Raw genomic sequence first — 25,313 nt, forward strand, 5'->3', positions numbered from 1 at the left:
GACACACAGGCAGAGGGAGAAACAGGCTCCACGCAGGGAGCCCGACATGGGACTCGATCCCAGGTCTCCAGGATCAGGCCCTGGGCTGAAGGCGGCGCTATACCGCTGAGCCACCAGGGCTGCCTGGCTCAGTGGTTTAGTGCCGCCTTCAGCTCAGGGCCTGATCCTGGAGAACCTGGATCGAGTCTCACGTCGGGCTCCCTGCATGGAGCCTGCTTCTCCCTCTGCTTGGGTCTCTGCCCCGCCCCCCCCCCCCCCCCCCCGTGTGTGTCTCTCATGGATAAATAAATAAAATCTTAAAAAAAAAAAAAAAGAAAAGAAAATTCAACTGACTAAACTTGAAGATCGAATTGGCTTATTGAAGGATTCCTGAATCAGGCAGCATCTCATCTAGCAAGTGGAGGGGAGCTCCACTGAATGAAACAAATGAAGGGGTTTCTCTTTTTTTAATTTTTAAAAAGATTTTTATTTATTTGAGAGAGAGAGAAAGGGCACGCGAACAGAGGTGGAGGGAGTAGAGGGGGAAACAGAGGGACTAGCAGATTCCTTGCTAAGCAGAGAGTCTGACAATGAGGAGCTGGATCCCAGGACTCCCAAGATCATGACCTGAGCCCAAGGCAGACACTTAACCCACTGAACCACCCAGGCGCCCCAGAAACCTTAGTTTCAGTTGTGAACTGCCTATTATACCACATTCTTTAAATTTGCAAGTGTATAAGTACATTTCATAATTTTAGAAGCACATGTCTTTTTAAATTTTCTAATATAGCACCAACACATCTGAATATCTTTTAGTTTCTCTGTAAGAAGAACCCAAAAGTAGATAAATGTATATTCAGCAATTAATGATTTATTATTTCATCTTAGTGGGAGATGTACATATTCAATGAAGTTAATTTACCACCTAACTTTAGGTTTTAGGTTAGCAAAGGTTTTAGTTTCCTAAAAAGATTTGAGGAAACTACTTAAGTAGACATAAATATTGCTGCAAAATTCACTTATAAACTTTTATGTTAGCTTACATCTATTTAATTCAATTGTTTTTAAGAATTGCTTAGACTGGGATGCTTGAGTGGTTCAGTGGTTGAGCATCTGCCATTGGCTCAGGACATGATCCCAGGGTCCTGGGATCGAATCCCACGTCGGGCTCCTCATGGGGAGCCTGCCTCTTCCTCTGCCTGTGTCTCTGCCTGTTTCTGTGTGTCTCTCATGAATAAATTCTTTAAAAAAAGAATTGCTTAGACTACCTACAAAAACTATTAAATATTAGACAAAATCAGTCATCCTAAGCTATTTATTTTTTGTCAGCAGATCTTATAAGAGATAAAATGAACTTACTTGGCTAGTAAACCCAGGTAGAATAAAAGTTTTATATTTAATGTTAACTCTAAAGACATTCCTGTGTCAATTAAACCAATGAACTTAAACTTTCAGTTACCGAAGATTATCCTGGATCATGTGACCTTGAAAAACATTTGGATTTATTTCTATTTTTCTGAGAATTTGAGAACCCTCAAATCTTACAAGTGCTCACCTTCAAACCAACTAGAGCTCTCTTACAAATTAATTTAGTAATGCCATCGGGGATAGAATAAGATCTCATATGTAAAATGTATACATATAAAGACATACACACAAGGTGCCTGGGTGACTCAGTGGTCACCCCGAGCATCTGCCTTTGGCTCAGGTTGTGATCCTGGGGTCCTGTGATTGAGGCCTGCATTGTGCTCCCTGCTTGAAGCCTGCTTCTTCCTCTGCTTGTGTCTCTACCTTTCTCCCTGTATCTCCCATGGACAATTAATCTTAAGGAGGCTGTGCTAGCATTTGGACACTATAGCCCATTTAGAAGTTTCTATTTTGAAAAGTGCTCTTTCCGCCTTTTCTCCTTCAGTCTCTGGTAATTGTGAGCTGTGTTTACATTTCACAGACATAATTAAATGTATAACTTTAATGGACGCAGAAAGAAGAGCTCTTTCAAAAATGACTTTGGTTTCCTAAGACCAAGAATTTCCAAGTCTTTTGCAATAATCGAGAGAATTTTGGGATTTGTAAATAGGTGCATTTTGAATTGCCTCTAGAACTGATTTTTGTTTTACAAAATATTTGTAAGATTAGGATAGTTATTCTCAATTCCTCAAAGATTTGGGTTGTGGGACATCTGGGTGGCTCAGTGGTTGAGCGTCTGCCTTTGGCTTGGGGCGTGATCCCGGGGCCCAAGATCGAGTCCCACATCGGGCTCCTTGCATGGAGCCTGCTTCTCTTGTCTCTGTCTCTCTTTCTGCCTCTCTCTGTGTCTCTCATGAATAAGTAAAGTCTAAAAAAAGAAAAAAAATGGGGTTGTAATTCAAATGCTATCATATGTCGATCCTCTCCTCTCCCCTCCACCAATCCAACTACATTACCTTCAATTTGCTTTCTTTCTCTCTGGGTACATCATTTTCATTCTAAATGTTTCTGGCAATCTTGAATAAACCTGCTTGGATCCTGAAAGAGGGTGCAAAGAATATTAGCCAAAAGAAAGAACCAACAACCTACATATCCCAAGCAGGCAGGAAGCCAAACCCAGTGACGCAAATAGGAAGGCAATAAATTTTGTTGGTAGAGAAAGGATCAATAAATAGTGGATTTGGATTTGCAAAGGATTTCCACTCTGGACTGGGCACTACAGACAGAAATTCTGAAGAGCTGATTCTGGTAAGAATTTTTACCTTTTGCTGGCTTTTGCCAGTTTTCCAGGGACCCCCTCTACAGGCTCTGGTATCTACCAGCATTTCCCCTTGGCTGTTTAAAGGAATAATGTAGCAGTTTACCGGGAAATCCCTCAATTTGGATGACTCTGGAAGGGGCCCATGTGGGAATCTTCCCTTGAAGATAGATATAGGGGTGACTGTAGGGCCATTAACTTGGCAGATCTTTCTTCCTTCCTCCCTCCCTTCCTTCCTTCCTTCCTTCCTCCCTCTTTCTCTTTCTCTCCCTCTTTCTCTTTCTTTCTCTTTCTTTTCTCTTTTTCTTTTCTTTTCTTTCCCTTCCCTTCCCTTCCCTTCCCTTCCCTTCCCTTCCCTTCCCTTCCCTTCCCTTCCCTTCTCTTCTCTTCTCTTCTCTTCTTTCTTTTTTATGGTTGTGCCTGAATGGAAAAACAATTCAGACAAGGATGAGTAGAATGACTCCTCCACTGAGGGACGATGACAACAGTGGGAGTTTTGTCAGTCTTTAGAGTCTTTTGCCTTATGTACCTCTTATATCTTTAATTTTTCTTTAGCCTTGTGCAATGGATCTTTCAATGAAACTATTTTGTTATTTTTGACCTTTTGGAGGCTTCTGCTTACCAATTTCAAGAGGCATTCTCTTTAATTTGGGAACCTTTGCTTTCAAATGCACGTCTTAAATGATGTTGTCTAATTGAAACGGTCCCCATAATGGCCATGATAATTCCACGTTGTTTTAATTCTATTTATTTATTTATTTATTCATTCATTCATTCATTCATTTTTAAAGATTCTATTTATTTATTCATGAGACACACACACACACACACACACACACAGAGGCAGAGACACAGTTCCATCTTGCTCAACATCTGCAACTTCCAGGATGATCATTCTTAGCCATAAAATATGCAGGTGTGCCAGCAAGGACCTTGCCGGGGAGGTTGGTTCTACAGTGTGCCTCACTGCTCTCACGGAAGCTTTGTTGGGATTGGCAGGAGACTTAGTGTCCCTTTAACGTCTTCCATGACCAGCTTATCCTAATAGGAAAGTCTGAGTTAGGTGATGAGTGCTCTAACAGCTCTTAATTACTCAATCCAGGCCCACCACTTTTTGTGGCTTTTAGCCTCCGAGATCCCCACTAGCAGTAGCCTTTATTTGCACAAAGCAAGACAAAAAATATGCAGACAAATCTTAACTCAGCTGCCATAACCAAAGCATGTCATTGAGGACTGGCCAAGAGAAGACTGGGGGCACTACCAGAGCATAGACTCCATTATTGTGACTACAGACTGGAAACGGGGAAAGGGCTAACCCAGCAAACCTCAGTAAGTGAGGGCTCTGGGCTGGAACAGGGACAGGATTCTAAAGTGGAATTATGGACTGGCATTCTGTTGGAGCCTCCTGTCAGTCTACACTGACCTGTTCACCAAGGGCTGGGAAGCCAATGAGAGCAGTAGCTCAAACACAGAGGAGCTGCAACCCAGGGGACTTACCAATGGCCCTCAGGATGAGAAAGACAATGAACTAGAGAGGGTTCCTGGGGTGCCACGCCTGTGTTTCTCATTGTCCTCAAATGCTGTCACAAGTTTGCTTCAGACTCCACTGCTGCCACCAATCTGTTAAAATACAAAATTCACAGCTGAGTAAATTTGAAGACCTAATTCGTCTCATTAAATGGCTCATGAAAAAAATAAAATAAAAAAAAATAAATGGCTCATGAATCAGGTAGTATCCCATCTAGCAAGTAGAAGGGGCTCTTAGGACACAGCGGCAGGTTTTTAGGGAATGAGAGTGGGGCCAGAATGTTATTAATAAATGAAAAAGATTGTTTCAGGCCAGGTAGCTTTCCCTTAGGGGGAAAGGTGATAGGTCTTATCAAGCAGGTTACCTCAATCTGGGGGCGGATGGAGAGAACCCAACCCATGTGGCAGATTCATTGATGCTGATCAGAAAATGCCTGACTGATCAGTTAAGACTATATTTCTGGGGGAGGTTGAAACTACAAGCAGGTCAGGTATTAAGCCCTGGTTTGGGCTTAAGTGATGCCTTTTGGGGGCCTGTGGTTTTCTTTTTAATAGTTCCTTAGATTTTTCTGCCTTGCATCCTAGTTATTTACATATGCATTTACCAGAACACTGTATGTATCTTTAAGGTAGCAGGCAAATCTCAATGAAGTTCTGGTTTGAACCTCATAATCCTCCAATTCCTATATTCTGAAGAGTGTGGATTTGGAGTCAGACCAATCTAGCTCAAAGGCAGGCTTATCTTTAAACTAGTTATGCAGTATTCATTTGTTTCTTCTACAGAGATTTATTGGTGCTCTACCAGGCATTGTTATGGGTGCTGTAGGCATGGCAGAGAATAATACAAATAAGGGCCCCACAGCAGGACATGTTGCACAGCCAGACTGCCTGGGCTTGTATTCCAGCTTCACTGCTTACAAGCTGTGTGACCCTGGCCAGGTTACTACTCTGCCTCTCTGTTCCTGAGTTTCATTCTTTCAAACGTGGAGATGCTCATAGTGCAACTTTTTAGGATTGTGGTGAGGATTCCATGAGTTTATATTCGTAAAGTGCTTAGAACTGTGCCTGACACAAAATAGGAGCTACATGGGTATTAAGTATCATTATTATTAGCTTGCAGAGCTTCTATCCTGTAAGGCAGTGAAAAGTGCTATGAAGGAAATAAAAGATTGGTGAGGATGTGGGGAAAAAGGAATCCTCATGTACTGTTGGTGGAAATGAAAATTGGTGCAACCACTGTGAAAAAGTGTGGAATTTCCTTAAAAAATTAAAGATAGGCCTACCCTATGATCAATAATTGCACTACTGGGTATTTACCCAAAGAAGATAAAAACACTAATTTGAAAAGATACATGAACCCTATGTTTATAGTAGCATTATTTACAATAGTCAGGATATGGAAGCAGCCTAAGTGTCCATTGATAGAATAATGGATAAAGAAGAAGAGGTATGTATATCTGTAATGGAATATTAGCCATCAAAAAGTATGAAATCTTGTCATTTGCAACAACATGGATGGAGCTAGAGAGTATAATGCTAAGTGAAAAAAGCCAGTCAGAAAAAGACAAATATCATATGATTTCACTTATGCGGAATTTAAGAAACAAAACAAGTGAACAACCAAAGGGAAAAAAGAGACAAAGAAAAAACAGACCCTTAAGTACAGAGAACAAACTGGTGGTTGCCAAAGGAGAAGTGGGTGGGAGGTGAAATAGGTAAAGGGGATTAAGATTATACTCACTCATCATGAGGAACACTGGGTGATATATGGAGTTGTTGAGTCATTACATTGTACACCTGAAACTAATATAACATTGTTAATTATACCTCCAAAAAAAAAAAAAAAAAAAGAATGAAAGGAGGAGAAGAGAATGGGTAAAAAACGTGCTTCTGGAGGCTCTACCTTGTACCAGATGCTTTGGGAAAGTCTCTATGAGGAAGTAACAGGGGTCATTAAATGTAGGTGGAAGAGTTTTCAAGGAACAGCTAGTGCAAAAGCTATGAAGATAGGCCTAACTGGCAGGTTTGGGCCGAAAGAAGCCTGTGGGCCAGAGCATGCAGGCCAAGGGGAGAGCATATGAAGTAGTCTGGGAGACACTTGGGAGCCAGATCCTGCAGGGCTTTGCAAGTTGGGGAAATAATTTAAGTTTTGATTCTAAGTGCAATGGGAAGACATTGGAGGGCTTTAAGCAGAGGAGATTTCTTTTTATTTTTTTAAAGATTTTATTTATTTACTTGAGAGAAAGAGAGAAAGCACTAGCAGGGGGAGAGGCAGAGAGACAAACAGAATCCCCACTGAGTGTAGAGCCTGACTAGGGCTCGATCCCAGGACCCTGAGATCATGACTTGAGCTGAAGTCAGAGGCTTAACTGACTGAGCCACCCAGCCACCCCAAGAACATATATTTTTAAGATTTTATTTATTTGAGAGAGAGAAAGAGCATGTGAGCATAAGCAGCGGGGAGGGGCAGAAGGAGAGGGAGAAGCAGATTCCCTGCTGAGCCGCTAGGACTTGATCCCGGATGCAGGGATCAGGACCTGAGCCCAAGCCCCCCAGGTACCTCCTGAGGAGATTTCTTTTTAAAAAGATTATTCTAGCTGCAGGATAGAGGGAAAATGGTTTATGAGGATTTAGGAGTGCAGTGAAGGAGGTCAGTTAGAAGGCTCCAGAGAGGACAGTTGAGATGGAAGGGAGGGGGGGAGACAGTTGGACACATGTTATGGAGGCAAAATCAACAGGATTTGCTGATAGATTGAATATGGGAGGTAAAGTGAAGAGAAAACTCCAGGGTAACTCTCAAAATTTTGGTTGGAACACCTTCCTGGGATGGGGAGATGTGAAAAGACAGGTGTTAGGGTGGACAGGAATCAAGAGTTCTACTTTGGCTATTTTCAATGGAGCAAATCACTTATGCTGTCTGTTCTTTTGTGATCTAGAGTATGAAAAGGATATTGATGTTTTTTTTTTTTTAATTTTTATTTATTTATGATAGTCACACACAGAGAGAGAGAGAGAGAGAGGCAGAGACATACGCAGAGGGAGAAGCAGGCTCCATGCACCGGGAGCCCGATGTGGGATTCGATCCCGGGTCTCCAGGATCGCGCCCTGGGCCAAAGGCAGGCGCCAAACCGCTGCGCCACCCAGGGATCCCAGGATATTGATGTTAAGAGAACAGATACCTGTGTTGAATTCCCAACTTTGCCTGTGTGACCTCGTGTAAATTCCTTTATTTCTCTGTGCTTCAGTTTTATCACCTGTAAAATACGGATAATCATAGCGCTTACCTCAAATGGTAGTTGTATGAGGATTAAAAGAATTATTATTATTAAAGATTTTATTTATTTATTCATGACACACACACACACACGGAGACAGAGAGAGAGAGAGGCAGAGACACAAGCAGAGGGAGAAGCAGGCTCCATGCAGGGAGCCTGACGTGGGACTTGATCCTGGGTCTCCAGGATCATGCCCTGGGCTGAAGGTGGTGCTAAACCGCTGAGCCACCTGGGCTGCCCAGAATTAAAAGAATTAATGTTTACAAAATGATTAGAATAGTTTTTGGCACATAGTAAAAGTAATAACACTGTTATGGAAATATAAAAACAAATAGGGAAGAATTGAGCCTTATATGAGATAAGCGGCTCTCTTCCATAAGATAACCTTTAACCATGTGGAAGGAAGGAAGACAGACAGATGGACCTGATCCTCTGAAGTATGATATATAGATTTGACCAGTTCAACATAATAAAATTTTCATTTTAAATGAGAAACAAGGGAAAACTTCCACAACTCATTTCATGAAGTTAGTACGACCTTGATACTAAAACCAGAAATAAGTATTAAAAAAAGGAAAAAGAAAGTTACAACCCATATCCCTGAATATAGACACAAAAATCTTTAGCCAATGTTACCAAATAGAATTCAACAATATATAAAAATCATTATATATCGTGACCAACCAAGGGTGCAAAGCTCAGGAAATATTAAACAATCAATCCATGTAATTTACCATATTAACAATCTAGGGAGATTCCTCTACATTTTCTTCTAAAATTTTTATAGTTTTATGTTTTATATTTGAATCTGTGCTCCATTTTGAGTTAACTGTTGTGTATACGCAAGGTTTAGGGGGAGGCTGACTTACTAGATGGACCTGGAGCTGAGAACCCAGGAGGGATGGGGAGCTTGGAGGGGGAGCAGAGTCTGGAACAGTCTCTGTATGTTGTATTGTGAAATGAACACCTCATGATTCCTAGAATAATTTATAACTCAGTAACAGTTTGTTGAGTCAATATTGAGGATTAATAAGGAGACTATAGGCTCAGGAAAGAGGAGGATGGGGATAAAGCCTCCTGAAGGCCTTTGGTATGTAGGAGGACACCCTTAATCATCCCATTAATGACCTGTAATCTCCAGGAGCCTGATCCATATTCACCTGGGGAGAGCTTGGGGGTGACTAGGGATTGACAGACCTTCCATTTGGGTAGAGTCTCCTAGAGGAGGAAGTTGGAGCCTCTTGTCTGTAGGGGATGGCAGGAAGGGGATGGCAGGAAGGGGTGGGTTTGTGAGAAGCCTGTTCTCTGAGTTACTTCCCTTGGACAGAGACTATCTGGGGGGGGTCTCTGCGGGGAGCTCTGTCAAGGGGTCTGCTGTCTTGCCAGATTACTGCTCTGCCCTTCAGGTTGCACTGTAGGTTTCTCGGATTTGAGAGTCTGAGGGTAAGAAGGCTGGTTGGGAGTGGCTTCAGGAAGTTTCAGGCACATACAGGCTGGGAAATAGTTAAAACCTGAGTGAAAATAGAAACCTCCCAAAATGGGCCTCAGGGAATCTAGGGTGATGGCACCAGATTCCCATCTCTGATCTTCTGTAGGGCGAGATACTGTATCTTCCTGTCATTACCTCCAGTCCAGCTGGTGAGTCTGGGACTGGGCCTTCTCTGTGCTCCAGCATGGGGTGTCCAGAAGTATTGAGGCAGGGCATATAATGAAGGGGAAAGAAGGGAGAAAGGTGGTTACCACCTGGTCAGTGCCTGGGATGTTCCTTGAGATCAAAACTCAGCCAAAATCAAGTCAGAGGCTTAACTGACAGAGCCACCCAGGAGCCTCAGACTTTTTTTTTAATTCCACATAGAAGTGATACCATTTAGTATTTGTCTTACTGTCTGGCTTATTTCACTTAGTGTAATATCCTGAAGATTCATCCATGTTGTTGCAAATGACATTTCCTTCATTTTTAAGGCTGAAATACTGTGTGCATATTGTACTATTCATTCAGTGAGGGACACTGTGGTTGTTGCCATACCTTCACTATAGTGAATAATATACTGAAAGGGACATAGAAGTATAGGTATCGCTTCAAGGTAATAATTTTATTTCCTTTGGATATTTATCCAGAATCATATGGTAGTTCTATTTTTAACTTCTCGAGGAAACTGCATATTGTTTTTCATTGTGGCTGGGATCAGTTTACATTCCTGTGTAAACATCATTTTAAATGAAAAATAAAATTAGCAAGAAGAGATTTAAAAAAATCTCTTTAATGTCTGGCAATCTCTTGCTTGAGTCTACATTTAATCTGTTACAATATGCTCTTTTGATGGAAGTATATAAAGAATATCTGGCTTTGCAGATACACAGTTGGAAGAGGGAGGATCTTAGCTTTTTCAGATAATCATTAACATCTTTCTTTGGTACCACACCTAAATTTGATAAATGGTATTTCTTAAAGATTAGTTGCACTGTGGAATCTGAAACTATATCAAGGAATTTTTGATACAATGTTACATTAAAATCCCTTTGGTATCTTGCACTTTGGATCTTTTCTTAAAAAGAAAAGACGTGATTTTGTAACATCATGCATTGGTATCTGGAAAATTCTGGTTCACTGAGATATGCAGGTCCTCCAGATGTTGACATATTCTGTGGTACAATATCAAAAATCACATTTATTAACATCAACACTGATCTCATTGGGAAAAAGAGAGTCAGGCAGTTGTCAAACTCGGGATGGCAGATAGAAATTTTCTACAATTCTAACTTTTGCTGGAAAGTTCAAATTTTATCAATGGCAGCAAATGTTGGCAATTATTTCCCTTGAAGTGATAGTCTGCCTTGTTCATTTTTGAGAAAATATCTGCCAAATCCTGGAATCTGAATAATCATAGTTTGGCTGTCAGTCATTCTTTTCAGTAAAAATAGAATTACACGAAAAAGGCAGATGGTTCAGTTCACATCTTGAACGATAGCACAAGGGCTTGTTCTTGAGATAACCATCATTCTTCAGTATGAGGCAGAAACGTTTTCTGTACACTTCTCATTTCTTTCCCAAGAATGTTAAAAAGATGTGTTTTCAAGGATCAAGATCTAAGATGATGATCTTAAGTGCAACTGGCTTTCCTCGGACTTGAAGTATGTGGCAGTAAGGAGCGCAGTGGCTACCTGGACAGCTGGCTGCTGCTGCCTTATTTCGATGAGTGCCAGTACCTGTGTCCATCACTGCTCTGAGTCAGCAGCAGAAATGCCAAAACTGTTCTTTTGGGAGCAACCATGAGATTCAAGAGTTAGTCAGCACTGAACATTTTACCACCACTTGTGTTCGTGGCCAAATATTCACATAAAAGATCTCTTGGGACTAGTCTGTGCCTACATGGGATAAATAACAAGACAACATGTTGGTCCATCCATTTGTCAGGTAAAAGTACCATTCTTCAGGCAAGAGAGGAACTCTGTCTTCAGGTTTGTGACTAAATCTTTGATTTTGGGAGTGAGCAATTGTACTGTTGCAAAGTGAGCGCGCCCAGAATATCTTCCATGGAGCCCTTCCAGCAGACACTCGGTGTGTCAGTGCACACTGCTGGATCATCTCTCAGCTACAGTGTGCCCTTCTCCAGCTAACACAATGTGATAACTTACCCTGCAATATCCTTCAGTGACTTTCATTTCCACTCTGAAAAGCTCTTGGAAATTTTTTTTTTTTTTTTTTTTTTTTTTGCTTTTAAAGAGCTCATCCCATCTACATTTGAAATAGGCAGTGCTGGGGCAGCCCCGGTGGCGCAGCGGTTTGGCGCCGCCTGCTGCCTGGGGTGTGATCCTGGAGACCCAGGATCCAGTCCCGCGTGGGGCTCTCTGCCTAGAGCCTGCTTCTCCCTCTGCCTGTGTCTGTCATGAATAAATAAAATCTTTAAAAAAAAAAAGAAAAAAGGCAATTCCTTTTTCTGTCAACTGAGTGACTGGTCTCAAAATGATGCTGCATCTTACCTAGCCCTATAACACTATTTAAAATAGTGTCCGCTGCATCACATGTCCTAAGATAAACTAATATCCGCAGAGTGGAGGGAAATCTGGAATTTATCATATTCTTGTTGTTTACTTAGTTTTTCACAATTTCTTTGGAGTATGTCCTTTCCTTCCTCTAGTCAGAGAACTCTTGGATAGTCCACTTTCATCCTTTCCAGTATTTTTATTTATTTTTTTAAATTTTCTTTTTTTAAAAATTTTATTTATTTATTCATGAGAAACACACAGAGAAAGAGAGGGAGAGGCAGAGACAGGCAGAGGGAGAAGCAGGTTCCATGAAGGAAGCCCGACGTGAGACTCGAGTGGGGGTCTCCAGGATCAGGCCCTGGGCTGAAGGTGGCAATAAACCGCTGAGCCACCCGGGCTGCCCTTTCCAGTATTTTTAGATGTAGATGATGCAGCTGTGGGTTGACAAAGCAAGTCTTTTAATCTATCTTTCTTAAGCCAATGATGAATCCTTGAAGAGGACAAATATAATGTAAATGAATGATTTTATGTGTTAGAATAAAATACTACTACATTTTAAAATAACAATTTCGGATAAAACTCAAAATTTAGAAAGGTTTTTAAAAAATATTTTATTTATTTATTTGAGAGTAGGAGAGACAGCATGCAGGCGAGAGGGCAGGGGCAGAGGGAGAGAATCTCAAGCCTGACACAAGGTTCAGGCTTATGACCCTGAGATCATGACCTGAGCTGAAGCCAAGAGTTGGATGCTTAACCGATCGAGCCACCCAGGAGCTCCTGAAAAATATCCTGGAAAATATTTTAAAATATTATTTCAAAACAAGGTAAAGTGTACTTGTTCCTTGTGTTTTCACACAAGTACAAGAAAATCCCAGAACTTTAAAATAACAATTTATTGGACAATAACAATGAAATTGTAGAATGTATAACTGGAGACAACTAGGAAGTCTGAAAACAAACTAAGTTCATCTCTTGAAAGTGTACATATTTATACCCTAAATCTACTTCTTTAGAAAATTTTATTTATTTATTTATTTATTTATTTATTTATTTTTAAAGATTTTATTTATTTATTTATTCATGAAAGACACAGAGAAAGAGAGAGAGGCAGAGACACAGGCAGAGGGAGAAGCAGGCTCCATGCAGGGAGCCTGATGTGGGACTTGATCCTCGGACTCCAGGATCACGCTCTGGGCCAAAGGCAGGCACTAAACCACTGAGCCACCCAGGGATTCCCAAGAAAATTTTAGAAAACATAAGAAGTATACACACATTCCATTAGCTGTCAGAGCAATGACATCATCACCCACATGTAGTCTCTGGAAAACTCCCCTGTACTCTTTGTGAGACTGAGGGTGCAAACGGCAAGTAATATCTTATTATTATTATGAAAATAATTTTGACCTCATAGACCCCCTAAAAGGATCCCTCAGGGGCTTTTCTAACCCTACTTTGCGAATTGCTGAACGAGGAGATAATGTTTATCCTGTGGAGTATTGTACAACTTTTAAAAATAAGGAGGTAGATCTATTTGTACTACCATGTAACCAGTTGCAGAACAGTGGAACAGCATTTACAATGTGATACACACTAACACACAAATCTACATATTCTATATGTATGCAAATAGCGGAAAAGTTTTAGAAGAATACACTGTTAATTGTGATTACTTTTGGGAAGTATAGGAATTTGGTGGCTTAATAATGGAGGACTTTTCCTTTATCCATATATTTAAAAAAAATGGATGCATAAGGATGCAAGGATACTGTACTTACGTGTTACAGGCATCATATATATATATATTTATATTTTATAAATAATAGTTGTTCTTCATTTTTCTCCTGGGTGAGGTGTTAAATTTATATTTTGATATTTTTTTCAATTAATAAGCTGACAAAAAGAATAAAGAGTAAAGAAGCTGATGGCTGTCACTATTCTTTGGATAACAGTTACCACCACTGTAAAAGGGCATGGTTGCTAGATAAAACACAGGGTGCCCAGGTAAGTTTGAATTTCAAATAAACCAAGAATAGCTTTTTTAGTATAAGCATGTCCCATGCAATTTTGGGGATGTCCTTATACTACAACATTGCTTTTTGTTTATCTGAAATTCAAATTTAACTGGGCATTCTGGTTTGTTTGTTTTTTATTTGTTAAATCTGTCAATCTCATAAAAGGTACATAAAGGAGAACCCTTCAGTGCCAAGATGTGCAGTAGAACCCCGATCCATCGGCAGCTTGCTGATGCTCATTTGAGTGTGCTGTGTGACACCTCTGTGAGCCAGAGCTCACGGGAGGATAAGCTACGAAGCTCTGAGAGGAGGGTGTTGGCGGCAATCATATTGGCAAGCTGGTTTTCTCCTGACAAATGCTTTTGTAGCTTGTCAAGGTTTTGAGATGCTGTGGTGAAAGGGATGCACAGGGAATGAATTGGAGGGAGGTTATAGTTGCGATGGGAAGTTTTGTTTTTGAACACATATATGTCTTCCTAGAATTGTAGCCTTCGGAGTTTGGTTAGCATAACTCTCCTGCAGCCACCATGGCCCTGCCAGTGGTTCCTGTGCTTCTGAGCTCTAGCCTGCCCCTGTCTTTTTACATTACCCCATGACTACCAAAGGCTATGGATACTAAGGGGTTTCCTTGAGGTCATTGCCAGAACTTTCTTCTCTATCATCTCTTTTCTTCCTCCTCAAGGAAACACACATATAACTACTTTCCCCATTGTTTTCTCCACTTTTGTCTTATGAAATTCCACTGTGGGCAATATTTTCTTCTCCTTTTTTTTTCCTTCCTTCTTGCAGATTTTTGCCCCTAGAGAAATAGCTCTTGCTTTTCCCATCTCCCTAGTCTGTGAATCAACCAATCTTCCAAACAACCAATCAGCCAATTACGAAACCAGCCAACTAACCTGTCTTAGTCTGCTTAGGCCACCATAGTGAAAAATGACAAAGACTGGATGGCTTAAACAACAAATACCTATTTCTCACAGTTCTGGAGGCTGGGATCAAGGCACCGGCAGACTCGGTGTCTGTTGAAGACCTGCTTCTCAGTTCATAAATGTCTTCTTGCCGTGTTTTCACCTGGTGGAGGGAATAAGGGACCTCTCAAGAGTTCCTTTGATAAGGGTACTAATCCCATTTATGAGGGCTCGACCCTCATGTCCCAATCACCTCCCAAAGACCCCACCTCCTAATACTATCACATGGGCTTCTACGTGAATTTTGGAGGGACACAAACATTCAGTCTAATTCCAGCACCATCCTAGAGGCCAAGATTAGAGGATACTTCAAATCAGTGTAGAAAACAAAGCAAAGTAATGCATGCTTTATATAGACCTCAACTCTGTCTCTACAGCATAAAATGCTGTAGGAATTCTGCTTTGAATCATTTATGCCTGGGAGAGGCTGGGGAAGGGTCACTCCCAGAGAAGAAAGGGATTGGAAGCACGTCAGGATTCAAGACTATCAATTTCTGTAGAGAAATTGTGTTTTTATAAAAGATCACACTTACTGGTGTTTGCCCTTTTACTTTTTTTTTTTAAAATCAACCCTATTGAAGTATGCTGCAGAGACAGTGAAATGTACACACCTTAATTGCACAGTTCCTGGAGCTTTGACAAACACATATATCTGTGCATCCACAGATGCACCGTTCCAATCAAGATACAGAAAATTTCCATCACCCTAGAATGTTCCCTCATGCCCCTCTACTCAGACAGCCACAGATTTCTATCACTATATATTAGTTTTAGTCTGGCTAAATATATTAGTATTCTAAAACATTACATAAATTGTACTTTTCTTTTGGCTTTCTTAGGTAGTCTTTTTTCATGCAGAAGTAAAAGAAGTATTGTAGTGTTGTTGTTTTTAAAGATTTATTTATTTATGATAGAGAGAGAGAGAGAGAGAGAGAGGCAGAGACACAGGCAGAGGGAGAAGCAGGGTCCATGCCGGGAGCCTGACGTGGGACTCGATCCTGGGACTCCAGGATCGCGCCCTGGGCCAAAGGCAGGCGCCAAACCGCTGAACCACCCAGGGATCCCCTAGTGTTGTTGTTTTTAAGATTTTATTTACTTATTCATGACACACACACACACACAGGTAGAGACACAGGCAGAGGGAGAAGAAGGCTCCATGCAGGGAGCCAGATGTGGGACTTGATCCTGGGACTCCAGGATCATGCCCTTAACTGAAGGCAGAGGCTTAACCGCTAAACCACCCAGGCATCCCTGTTTTGTTTTGTTTTGAGAGAGAAGGAGGGAGAGAGACAGAGAGAGTGCAAGTGGCAGGCAGAGGGATAGAGAATATCTTAAGCAGGCTCTACACCCAGTGCTGAGCCAGACATGGGGCTCAATCTCAGGACCCTGAGATCACGATCCCAAGATCATTGACCCTGAGATCACGACCCCACCTGAAATCAAGGGTTGGATGCTTAAGTGACTGGGCCACTCAGGCGCCCCAAGAATTATTGCAGTTTTTAATGGTTTCATTTTTTTAAACATTTAAATTTTTGATTCGTCTGAAATTTATTTTGGTGTATGGTTTGAAAGGCACAGATCTAATTTAGTTTCTTTTCCCCCAGAGAGCTAGCCAGTTGTCTCAACATCATTTATTGATAAATCTTTTTTCTCACTGATTCAAAATGCCACCTTTATCACATGTGAAGTTCTCAAGTGTGTTTGTATTTATTTCTTTTGTGTGTGTGTGTGGTTTTTTTTGTGGGTTTTTTTTTTTTTTTTGTATTTATTTCTGAACCTTCCCTTCTGCTCCTTTGGTTTATCTGTTCGTGAATCAATGCAACAGTGTTTTTTTTTTTTAAAGATTTTATTTATTTATGCATGAGACACACAGAGAGAGGCAGAGACATAGGCAGAGGGAGAAACAGGCTCCTTGCAGGGAGCCGGACGTGGGACTCCATCCCTGGACCCAGGATCATGCCCTAAGCTGAAGGCAAAATGCTCAACCACTGAGGCACCCAGGGGTCCCTGCAACACTGTTTTAACTGGGGCTAACTTATTTTTGAAAATCTTATAGTTCAGCATTCTCTGCTCTGACTCTTCAATGAGCTATTTTTCTCCAAGAGTCCTGTACTAGTTATCTATTGCTGCATAACAAATCACCCTAACACTTAAGAGCTTGGAAATGTATTATCTCATAGTTTCCAAGAGTCAGGAATGAGAACAATGCAGTTGGTGGTTCTGGCTCAGGAGGTCTCATGAGGCTGAAGTGAAACTCTCAGCTGGCTCTGTAGTCTTCTCCAGACTTGACTGGGGCCAAGAGGTTTGCTTCTGAGCTTGCTCACATGGTGGTTGGCAGGGCTCAGTTCCTTGCCACATGAGTCAGTCCTACCATAGGAGTGCTCACAACATGGCAGAGGGGAACGATCCAAGGGAGAAGGAGAGAATCAGAGAGAGTCCAAGACAGAACACTCAATTTTATGTATCCTTATCTCAGAAGCCACCTACTGTGACTTTTCTGGTAACCCCACTCTGCTGCAGGAGGGGATCCCACAAGGCTGGGAATGCCAGCCTACAAGGATCATGGGGACCTTCTTAGAGGCCGGTTGCTACTCTTCCAGTTTTGACTTTTCCTCCTCATCACTTTCTCAGGCCTATCTCATCCATTTATGAGGCTGCTTCCACCCAAACCAATAGTTTGCAAAGTTTTCTTCTGATCTCTGGCTTGCCATCCTGAGTGCCAGGATGACTCATCTGACTGCCTCCTCTGAAATATCCACAGGCATCTCTATGTGACTTTTTCTGAGTTCTCCTTGGAGGTCTTCCTAAGCCTCAAATCTGCTTCTATTTTAAAATGTAGCACTCTCAAATTGAAATTTTTAAAAAGATTTTATTTATTTATTCATGAGAGACACAGAGAGGAGAGAAGAGAGAGGCAGAAACACAGTCAGAGGGAGAAGCAGGCTCCATGCAGGGAGCCCGACGTGGGACTCGATCCTGGGACTCCAGGATCATACCCTGAGCCGAAGGCAGGCACCAAACCATTGAGCCACCCGGGCTGCCCCTCAAATTGAATTTAAATTAAAAAAATTACCATCGATGGCACAGAATAATTATTAAAGAAAAAAAAAGAATCAGAGCAAAAAAAAATTTTTTTTAAATGTAGCACTCTGCACTACATTTATTTGATTTCTCCATTAGACTTTAATCTTATTAAGGGTGGGAACTGTGCCTTCCTTATTTTGGTGTTCACAGCACTTAACACAGCACCTGGGAGGAAGGAGGCTCTCATTCAGATATTTGGACCCAGGTGATAGCCTGGGTGGTGGGTAGCCGCGCAGACGCAGAAGGATACCTGGGACTGTCCAGTCATGAGAGCTGTGTAGTGCCAGGGGCCTGATCCCTGGATCCAGCGGGGAGGGCCTGTTTCATTGGCTTTGGGACTGAGGTCTGTAGTCTCTTTTTGGTGCCTGTAGAAATATCTTGGTGGCTTTATACACAGCTCCCCAGCCAGCTAAGCCCATAGGCCCCATAGGGTGCCATCTGGAGCCCACTTTGACCCAGGAGTCTGTTTTTGTTGTGTGAGTTTCTAGGAACAGCTGGTCTGACAGGACGGGGCTCTGGCAAGTGGTACATTCAGCATTCTCTAGACTATTACTCAGACAAGAAGTCCTGTTCTTTCCCCCAGGCGACTCCCATCCCCCAGCTTCCTCCCCAGCTGTGGGGGAGGCCATTTGTCACCACCACCTTTCATAATTCTAGGACTATAAATTCCATGAATCTTTGAGTTTTTCAGATAGAATCACAGGGCCTGAAACCCAGCCTGTTGCCTACCCACATCCTCGCACTCAGCTGCCAGACTCCACAGCGGGAGGGCTCCTGACCTGGGCTCAGGACAAGAGCATAGCCAGGTCAGGCGGAGGCAACGTCAGTGTGGCCTGAGGTAAGGCTGTCCCGGTTGGGGGTTGGGGGTTGGGGTCCGTGACACTGGACCCACCCACTTTTGCTCTTTTGTATTTTTTTATGCTGCTGCTGCTTTCTGCCTGGCTCTATGTGCAGCTGTCTTTATTTCTCCTTCGATTCTCATAACAAAGATCTTGGAAGGGGGTGCTATCAGAACCCTTAGGGCTCCCCAACTCAGCCCCTCATCTTACCAAGGTGCAGTTGGAGCCAGAGTCACACGCCTTCTGTGGATAGCTCCCTAGTCTCTCTCTTCCCTGACTTTAATGTTTCTAACTGTTGCATATTTCTCCCCTAACCTCTGTTTTCTTGACTTTTCCCTTTTCTCTTTGATGAAGGCCATCCACCTCCAAGATGGGACTAGTTTGAGGGCATGTCCACTTGGCTTCCCCACCTCCATTTCTGGGTGTCTGAACTGCTCAGCCTGGTAAGGGGAATCAGAGTGGGCAGTGCCAGGCTCAGAGGCCCCTCTCAGCTCCCGGGACCCCCAGTCGACTCTGGCCTCGCTGGCCCAGCTGACTACTCCAGAGAAAAGCAGAAGTGAGAACAAGGGCTGAGTGAGTGAGAGCCTGGGCCCTTGGAAGCTGCTCAGTCTCAGGCCCTGGGAAAGAGGGGCCTTGAATGGGAAGGGGAAGCAAGGGAGACAGATAAGGCTTGATTAGTCTCTCTGCACTCTACCTGCATTTAGGCCAGAGCTGCTTTTCCCTACAAGTAGGACATATTTCCTGCAAACCATCTTACGGCAAGTTTGGAAAGGAGCAGGGCTTGGTAAGAACTGTTGCAGACCACAGAGGGGACAGCCACAGACTAGCTGAGATGGGAGAGATGCCATAACTTGGTTCTTCCAGCAGGGGGCGGCCCATCCTGTCAAAAGGCGATTCCTCTTTTTCCACTGGCCCTCCCAGCCAAGGAGACAGACCAATTCCCTGACACTGAATGGGGTTAATCTGTGCTCACAACCCGGGGGAGAGAAGTCCCCCAGGGGTCATAAGTGTTTAGAATCTGGTATCCCGTTTAGGAAAGGTGTTATTCGGTTCTTTCAGGAGCCGAAATCCCTCATCCTTTCAAATCCAAAGGCTGTGAATATGACCTTGCAGAAAGGAGAGAGAGCATGAGAGAGAGTGAGCAGAGTGACGGCAGCTAGGACAAAAAGGTGAGGGGGTCTAGGATCTGTAAAGGGTAACTTTGGAAAAATGGTATCAGGAGAGACATAAATTTGAAACCAAGGCTGTCTCTTTTAAAGCGGAGCATTTGGTTACCTTCATCATGACATAGATACAGCCTGATATTTAATCTGAAATTTCTCCATAATTTCTGAGCAGCACCCATTTTCTGATCATTATAGATACCGACCCCTAAGTTGAGGGAACTGGGTTATGTAAGGGTTGGTTGCTAAGGAACAAGGGAGATGCAGTAGGTATGACAAGGGTTGCTTAGTAACAAGGAGTCCCTTGGTGTCGGAGTGGCCAAAGCAGGTCTGGAACTGATGGGGGTCTGCAGACAGTCAGCCCTCACCAGAGCCTCTTGAAAGTGAAGGTCTGCTGGCCCCTCCGTCCAGAGCTACCAGAGCCTGCATCTCTTTCAGCTTTCTGGCACTCTCCTGCTTTAAAAGTGCATCCCAAGTCCCTGGGTGTCCTTGACAACTCCTTGCTCCAACCATTCCTCCTCACCTGCCTCCGCAGGAAAAAGATCAGACTCCTAGATCCAGGACCCTGCAGGGCTCCTGAGTAAGCAAATGGGAATCTCACACTGGGGGAGGCAGGAGTCTCTGGGCTCACAGTGATGTGGAGCTGGGAAATTTGGGGTCTAGGCAAAAGAGGGTCCCCTACACAAGCATCTCTGATGTATTTCCAGTTCAGAGGAAAGTGTCTACATCTCTGAGTCTCTCCACGTCGGGTCCTCACATCGCTTTAACACCTGCGCACACCTACAGCAGCTCCTTCCTTCCAGAGGGTGTTGGGACAGTCTGCACCCTGCAGCCTGGTGTGGGGCTGCATTGGCTGGCTCGGCCTCCTCCCAGCCTCTACTCAGTCAGCTTCACTTCAGCAGCCTGGTGAGGACTGTATGCAGGCATTTAGAACCCGGGACTGCTCTCTCTGATGCGTTCCAAGCTCTCAGTGCTTGCACACGGACTGAATGGGAAAACAATCTTGTCTACTGAATGTTAGGTCTCAAATTCCCATTTGCCAGTTTTATAAATAGAGTTTTCCTAGCATTTTCCTGACCTGAGGCTCACGTGTTTGAAAATCACCCTGCCTGGCTCTGCTCTCTCTGGCTCTCTGCTGCTGGCCTTGGCTGTCTGGAGGAGCTGAGGGTAGATGGCCATCATTACTACGGCATCGGTGACAGGTGAAGTTGGTTTTTTTCCTCCAGGGCCAAGTTCAGCAGGAAGCAGAAAAAGGCACTGGCCAGCATGTTCCAAGCAGTGGCCTATGTCAGCAGGGGCCTGTTTCGTTCCTATGCTGGGCTCTCTGTGCGCATGAACAGCACTGGGATAGACCAAAAGGGGGTCCTGGCCAATCGGGTAGCTGTGGTCACCGGGGCCACTGATGGGTAAGTGCCCTGATTGCCCTATGGGTCTTGACCCCTCCCAAGGACTCTCGCTTCCACAGAGAGACCTTGGGGTTGCAGATCGGGACACAGCCTTGTTGGTTTCCAGGGCTGGGTTGAGCGACAATGGTGGCAGCGGGCTGAGGCTGTCCTGTTCCCTCCATCCCTGCCGCAGGATCGGCTTCGCTATCGCCCGGCGCCTGGCCCGGGACGGGGCGCACGTGGTGGTCAGCAGCCGGAAGCAGCACAACGTGGACCGGGCGGTGGCAGCGCTGCAGGGCGAGGGGCTGAGCGTGACCGGCACCGTGTGCCACGTGGGGAAGGCCGAGGACCGGGAGCGGCTGGTGGCCACGGTGAGGGGCAGGGTGGAAGGACACAGGGAGGAGAATGCACAGAGCCCTTCCCATGCTGCTCAGCCCTAGGTGGGGCCGGGACCGGGGGCTGCGGGAGGCCCTACAACGAGTCTTGAAACCAGAATTGTTCACCATCTACTTGGGCGGACCTCATCGTGCACATGGCTTTCTGGAGAGGGGCTTGTCCATGAGAGGACCCTTGCCCCCTTCCCACACCCTGGAGAACTGTGGTTGAGGACGAATCTAGAGGGATTCCCCATCCCAAGCCCATGGAGGGATTCCTGGAGGAGACAGACCCTCCCCTGATGCCCTCAGTGAGGCAGAACCTGTGCTTGGGCCTGTCGGGGCACCTGCCATCACCACAGCTTGGTTCTCACACCAGCTGGTCCGGACAGGATCTAATTAGCAAGTTTTGCCTCAGTGCCCTGTGCACCAGGCTGTGGTGCTGGAGGGTGAGGCCTTCTCAGGCCTTCTCCACACTTACACCCCTGTGTGTCACCCCTCCCCCCAGGTCCTGGAGCACTATGGGGGACTGGACTTTTTGGTGTGCAATGCAGCCGTCAACCCCCTGGTGAGAAGCACCCTGCAGGCCAGTGAGGAGGTGTGGGACAAGGTGAGAGGCTGCTGAGGAGAGCTGGCTCAGGGGTCTAACATGCTCTCCCACTGAGACTCGACTCTCCTTTCCTGAAGTGACTGTAAAAACAGGCACTGATCACTTGTCCCCTGGAATGTGCCACGATGCCACTTTTCAATTTGTGTGCTTTCAAAGTGGGTTCCTACATTCTTTCTGCTTTTATTTTTCTTCCTATCTGTATTTATTCATTCAGCAAATATTTATTGGGGGTTTGCTATATGCCAGGCTCTGGGGATATAGCTGTGGGAGTAAGTCTCTGCTCTTAGTAAGAGAAAAAAATAGTCAGGTCTCTACTCTTTGTCCACAGTAGATGTATTTTATATCCTTTGGTGATTTTGCTCCTCTTTGGGGATGTGTACCTGCCACTGAGATTCTTCACCCTTCCTGGATGAGAGTTCCTCATTGTCCCTCAGAGGAACCTGCTATACCTGGCAGGCCCAGGCCCAGCCATCAGCTTTCCATGAGCTCAGACATTCCAACCCACTGCATTCCAACTAATGATCCTGCCTCCTGGTCCACAGGGTCCAGAAGAGACTTGATAAAATGTCTTGAGGTCCACCTTGGCCTTCATTATTCTATGACTCCTATTCTACTCACTCCTGTGTTTGGTTCCTGAGTCCTCCTGACAGGATGGCCTGCAGTGAAATCCTCATCTTCCCGCCGTTGTTAGCATTCCCCTCCATCCCAGGCACTGGCCAGAACATTTCCTTCTGCCTTCCTTGGGTCTCTGTGCTCTATAGACATCGTTCTCAGGCCGCTCCCTCCTGTCTGTCTGCCTTGGCTGGATGCCCTTCCCTCCATCCTCACAGATGGCCTGAAACCTGAGCTCCCTGCAGCCACTGCTAGCAGCCTCCCCAAGCTCCTCAGCTTCCTTAATGCCTCCGAAGGATCATTCATGATTAGGTAGCTGGGATTTCATTGCTGACAGTGTCCTAACCCTCCTGAGTCATTTTCCCTTTTAGTGTCTTAGTTCATGGGATCATGAATCTCTTTTTCTCAGAACCCATTTGAAATCTTCCCTCCTGAAGCTGAGTGTGCTAGCCCACAGCCCGGCCTTACTTTCTCTGCTGCCACCCTATTCTCCAAGGCCTTATTGGTCTATGGGCAGTCCACACCACTGGGTAGGAGTCGTCCCCAAACACATCTGTCACCACCTCAGAGGGGAAATGGTCACAAAACCAGTTTGAAATTTACCTGAAGCTCTGCTTTATCTGAATGCAGTTTTTAGGAGGTGTCCTGGGGGGGTTCCTTCTTGCGCACTTTGTCACTGGGCCAGTTTGAGCACCTCCCCTGGGCAGACTCCCATTTTCTCCAGCTGGTTGTGAAGTTTCCCATCTCCTCTTCCACCGTTTCTCCATCCTTCTCCTGCCTGAGGACTCTCCAGCATCCAATCTTCTCAGGCCCACAATCTCTACTCAGGACTTCATGGCACTGGGAGCTACTCTACCTGCTTCTCTAATAGGGCAGTTCTTTTAAGAAGAGGAGAAACTCGCACCTTTTCCTTGGCTCCTGTTTGGCTGCTGAGTCTAGGAGAGGCCTTGTCTGAGCCCATCATCTAGCCTGACACACGTGGAACCTAGAGCAGACATTGGTGGGATGGTGGGGCTTTGTTTTGAGCAGAAAATGGGCAGGAAGTCCTGTAGTCTAACCATCAATTCCTTCTTATTGGGGACCTCATGCTAGGCCCCCCTTTGGGCATCTGAACCACTTCTTACAATCCTCGGGGTCATCCCCAACACTGGCAACCCATCAACACATGGGCCTCAGCAGCTCTCCATTGAAGCCTTTCCCCTGTCCTCATCCAAAGGAATGGTTGGGTGTGGGATGAAGATGTGGGGAAATGCTGTAGATGTGCAGCCTCACTCCCTAGAGACACAGGACACATTGATCTTACACAAGATGCTGCCCCACAGGTGGGATCCTGGTACCACTCTAGCCCCAGCTGGCACTGTGTCCTAGCCCCCGGCTCAGTCTCTACATCTCTCCCAGCCAGTTCCCTCTTACCTTTCCTCTGTCCCAGTCCCACCAGACTGAGTCCCTGGACAGAGGATCAGGGACCCTCATGCCTGAGGCCAGATCCAGGTTTTAGTTGCAGGTGGGCCCAGCGTGGGCACTGAGCTCCCAGAATGGCCCTTCTCTGTTGTGTCTCCCTTTTAATGATGGCCCCAGGAAAGCTTAGAGCCAAGTAGGTGATAAAAATAGGCATGCACATAGGCCTTCACAGCTGGCATTTTTGTGGACGAATAGGAGAGTGATGCTTAGTCCTTACCTCATGCTGTGAACCATGGGCATCAACCTTGCTCTGGCTTTTGCTTATCTTCCTACACTGTTTCTTCACATGTTATACCTATTTGATTTGTTTTATGCTGTTGCCCTGTGAGGATGCCTTCAATTCTACTGGGACAAGACAAGGACACAAATGAGTAAAAACACAGACAGACAAAGACAGCTCTTCCAGAAATCTCCTTTCCCTCTATCTGTTCTACTTTCAATCTTTTTCCAGGGGCCTCTGCTTATGACTTCTCTCTGCACAACCAGCTCATAATCTAGCTTCTTTAAAAGGCCTGAGCATGGGGCACCTGGGTGGCTCAGTGGTTGAGTGTCTGCCTTCGCCTCAGGGCATGATCCTGGGGTCCCGGCATCGAGTCCTGCATCGGGCTCCCTGTATGGAGCCTGCTTCTCCCTCTGCCTGTGTCTCTGCCTCTCTCTGTGTGTCTCTCATGAATAAATAAATAAATAAATAATAAAAAGAAAAAGACAAAAAAAGTCCTGAACACTTCCCTCCTTCATCCTAGTCCTGACCAGTTCACGTTTTCAGGGCTCTGTTCACGGGCCTGCCACTTAGCCTGCCTGCCTGTTAACATTAGCAAGTGGGAAACCACTCTTGTCCTGATCAGAAGGGAAATGAACCTCAGATCTGCACCTTCCTGGGTTTGCCACACAAATGACTGGGCTCCAAGTGTCTTCTGAGAACGGACCCTGGGCCGAGGGCTGACTGTGTCTCTCTGCCCTCCATTCTGGCCTCTGCTCTGATTTCAGATCCTGGATGTGAATGTGAAGTCGCCAGCCCTGCTGCTGAGCCAGCTGCTGCCCCACATGGAGAACAGGGGGTAGGTTGCCCGGTGGCAGGGGGAGTGGGAACTGGTGGGGAATCAGTGCAAAAATGGAGTCTGGAGAACATAGGGGCCCAGCTGGGAAGGGGAACCAAAGAGGTGTCCTTGGAGTCTCCACATCCCTCTCCCTCTGCCCTGCTTCATCTTTTGCACAGCTACAGCTTCTAATTCTAGTGGCTATAGGATGAGGGTGCTGTTCCTGGGGCTCAGGCATGGTGTCATTGGCCTTGACATCACTGGGTTTGGGAAAGGGC

At 44.8% G+C, this 25,313-nt stretch overlaps 1 protein-coding gene across 8 annotated transcripts in view; it reads left to right on the top strand.

The window, feature by feature from the left end:
- The window catches only part of DHRS2 (dehydrogenase/reductase 2), a 36,900-nt gene that overhangs the window by 7,305 nt on the left and 4,282 nt on the right, over positions 1-25,313 (top strand). For 2 of the 8 annotated variants that reach the window (XR_013385851.1, XM_077908686.1), the window contains exons 1-6: positions 2,617-2,694; positions 18,238-18,392; positions 20,783-20,962; positions 21,135-21,312; positions 21,824-21,925; positions 24,986-25,056. Coding sequence is in view for 7 of the 8 variants with exons in the window: in XM_077908686.1 (XP_077764812.1) it covers positions 20,823-20,962; positions 21,135-21,312; positions 21,824-21,925; positions 24,986-25,056 (491 nt within the window). In the remaining variant the exon portion in view is untranslated. Of the gene's footprint in view, positions 1-2,616; positions 2,695-18,237; positions 18,393-20,177; positions 20,463-20,782; positions 20,963-21,134; positions 21,313-21,823; positions 21,926-24,985; positions 25,057-25,313 lie in introns of those variants that run through there. The other 6 variants (XM_077908687.1, XM_077908688.1, XM_077908691.1 and 3 more) reach the window with 6 other exon arrangements.

The sequence above is a fragment of the Canis aureus genome, chromosome 9 (genome assembly GCF_053574225.1).
Source record: "Canis aureus isolate CA01 chromosome 9, VMU_Caureus_v.1.0, whole genome shotgun sequence".
Lineage (NCBI taxonomy): Eukaryota > Metazoa > Chordata > Mammalia > Carnivora > Canidae > Canis > Canis aureus.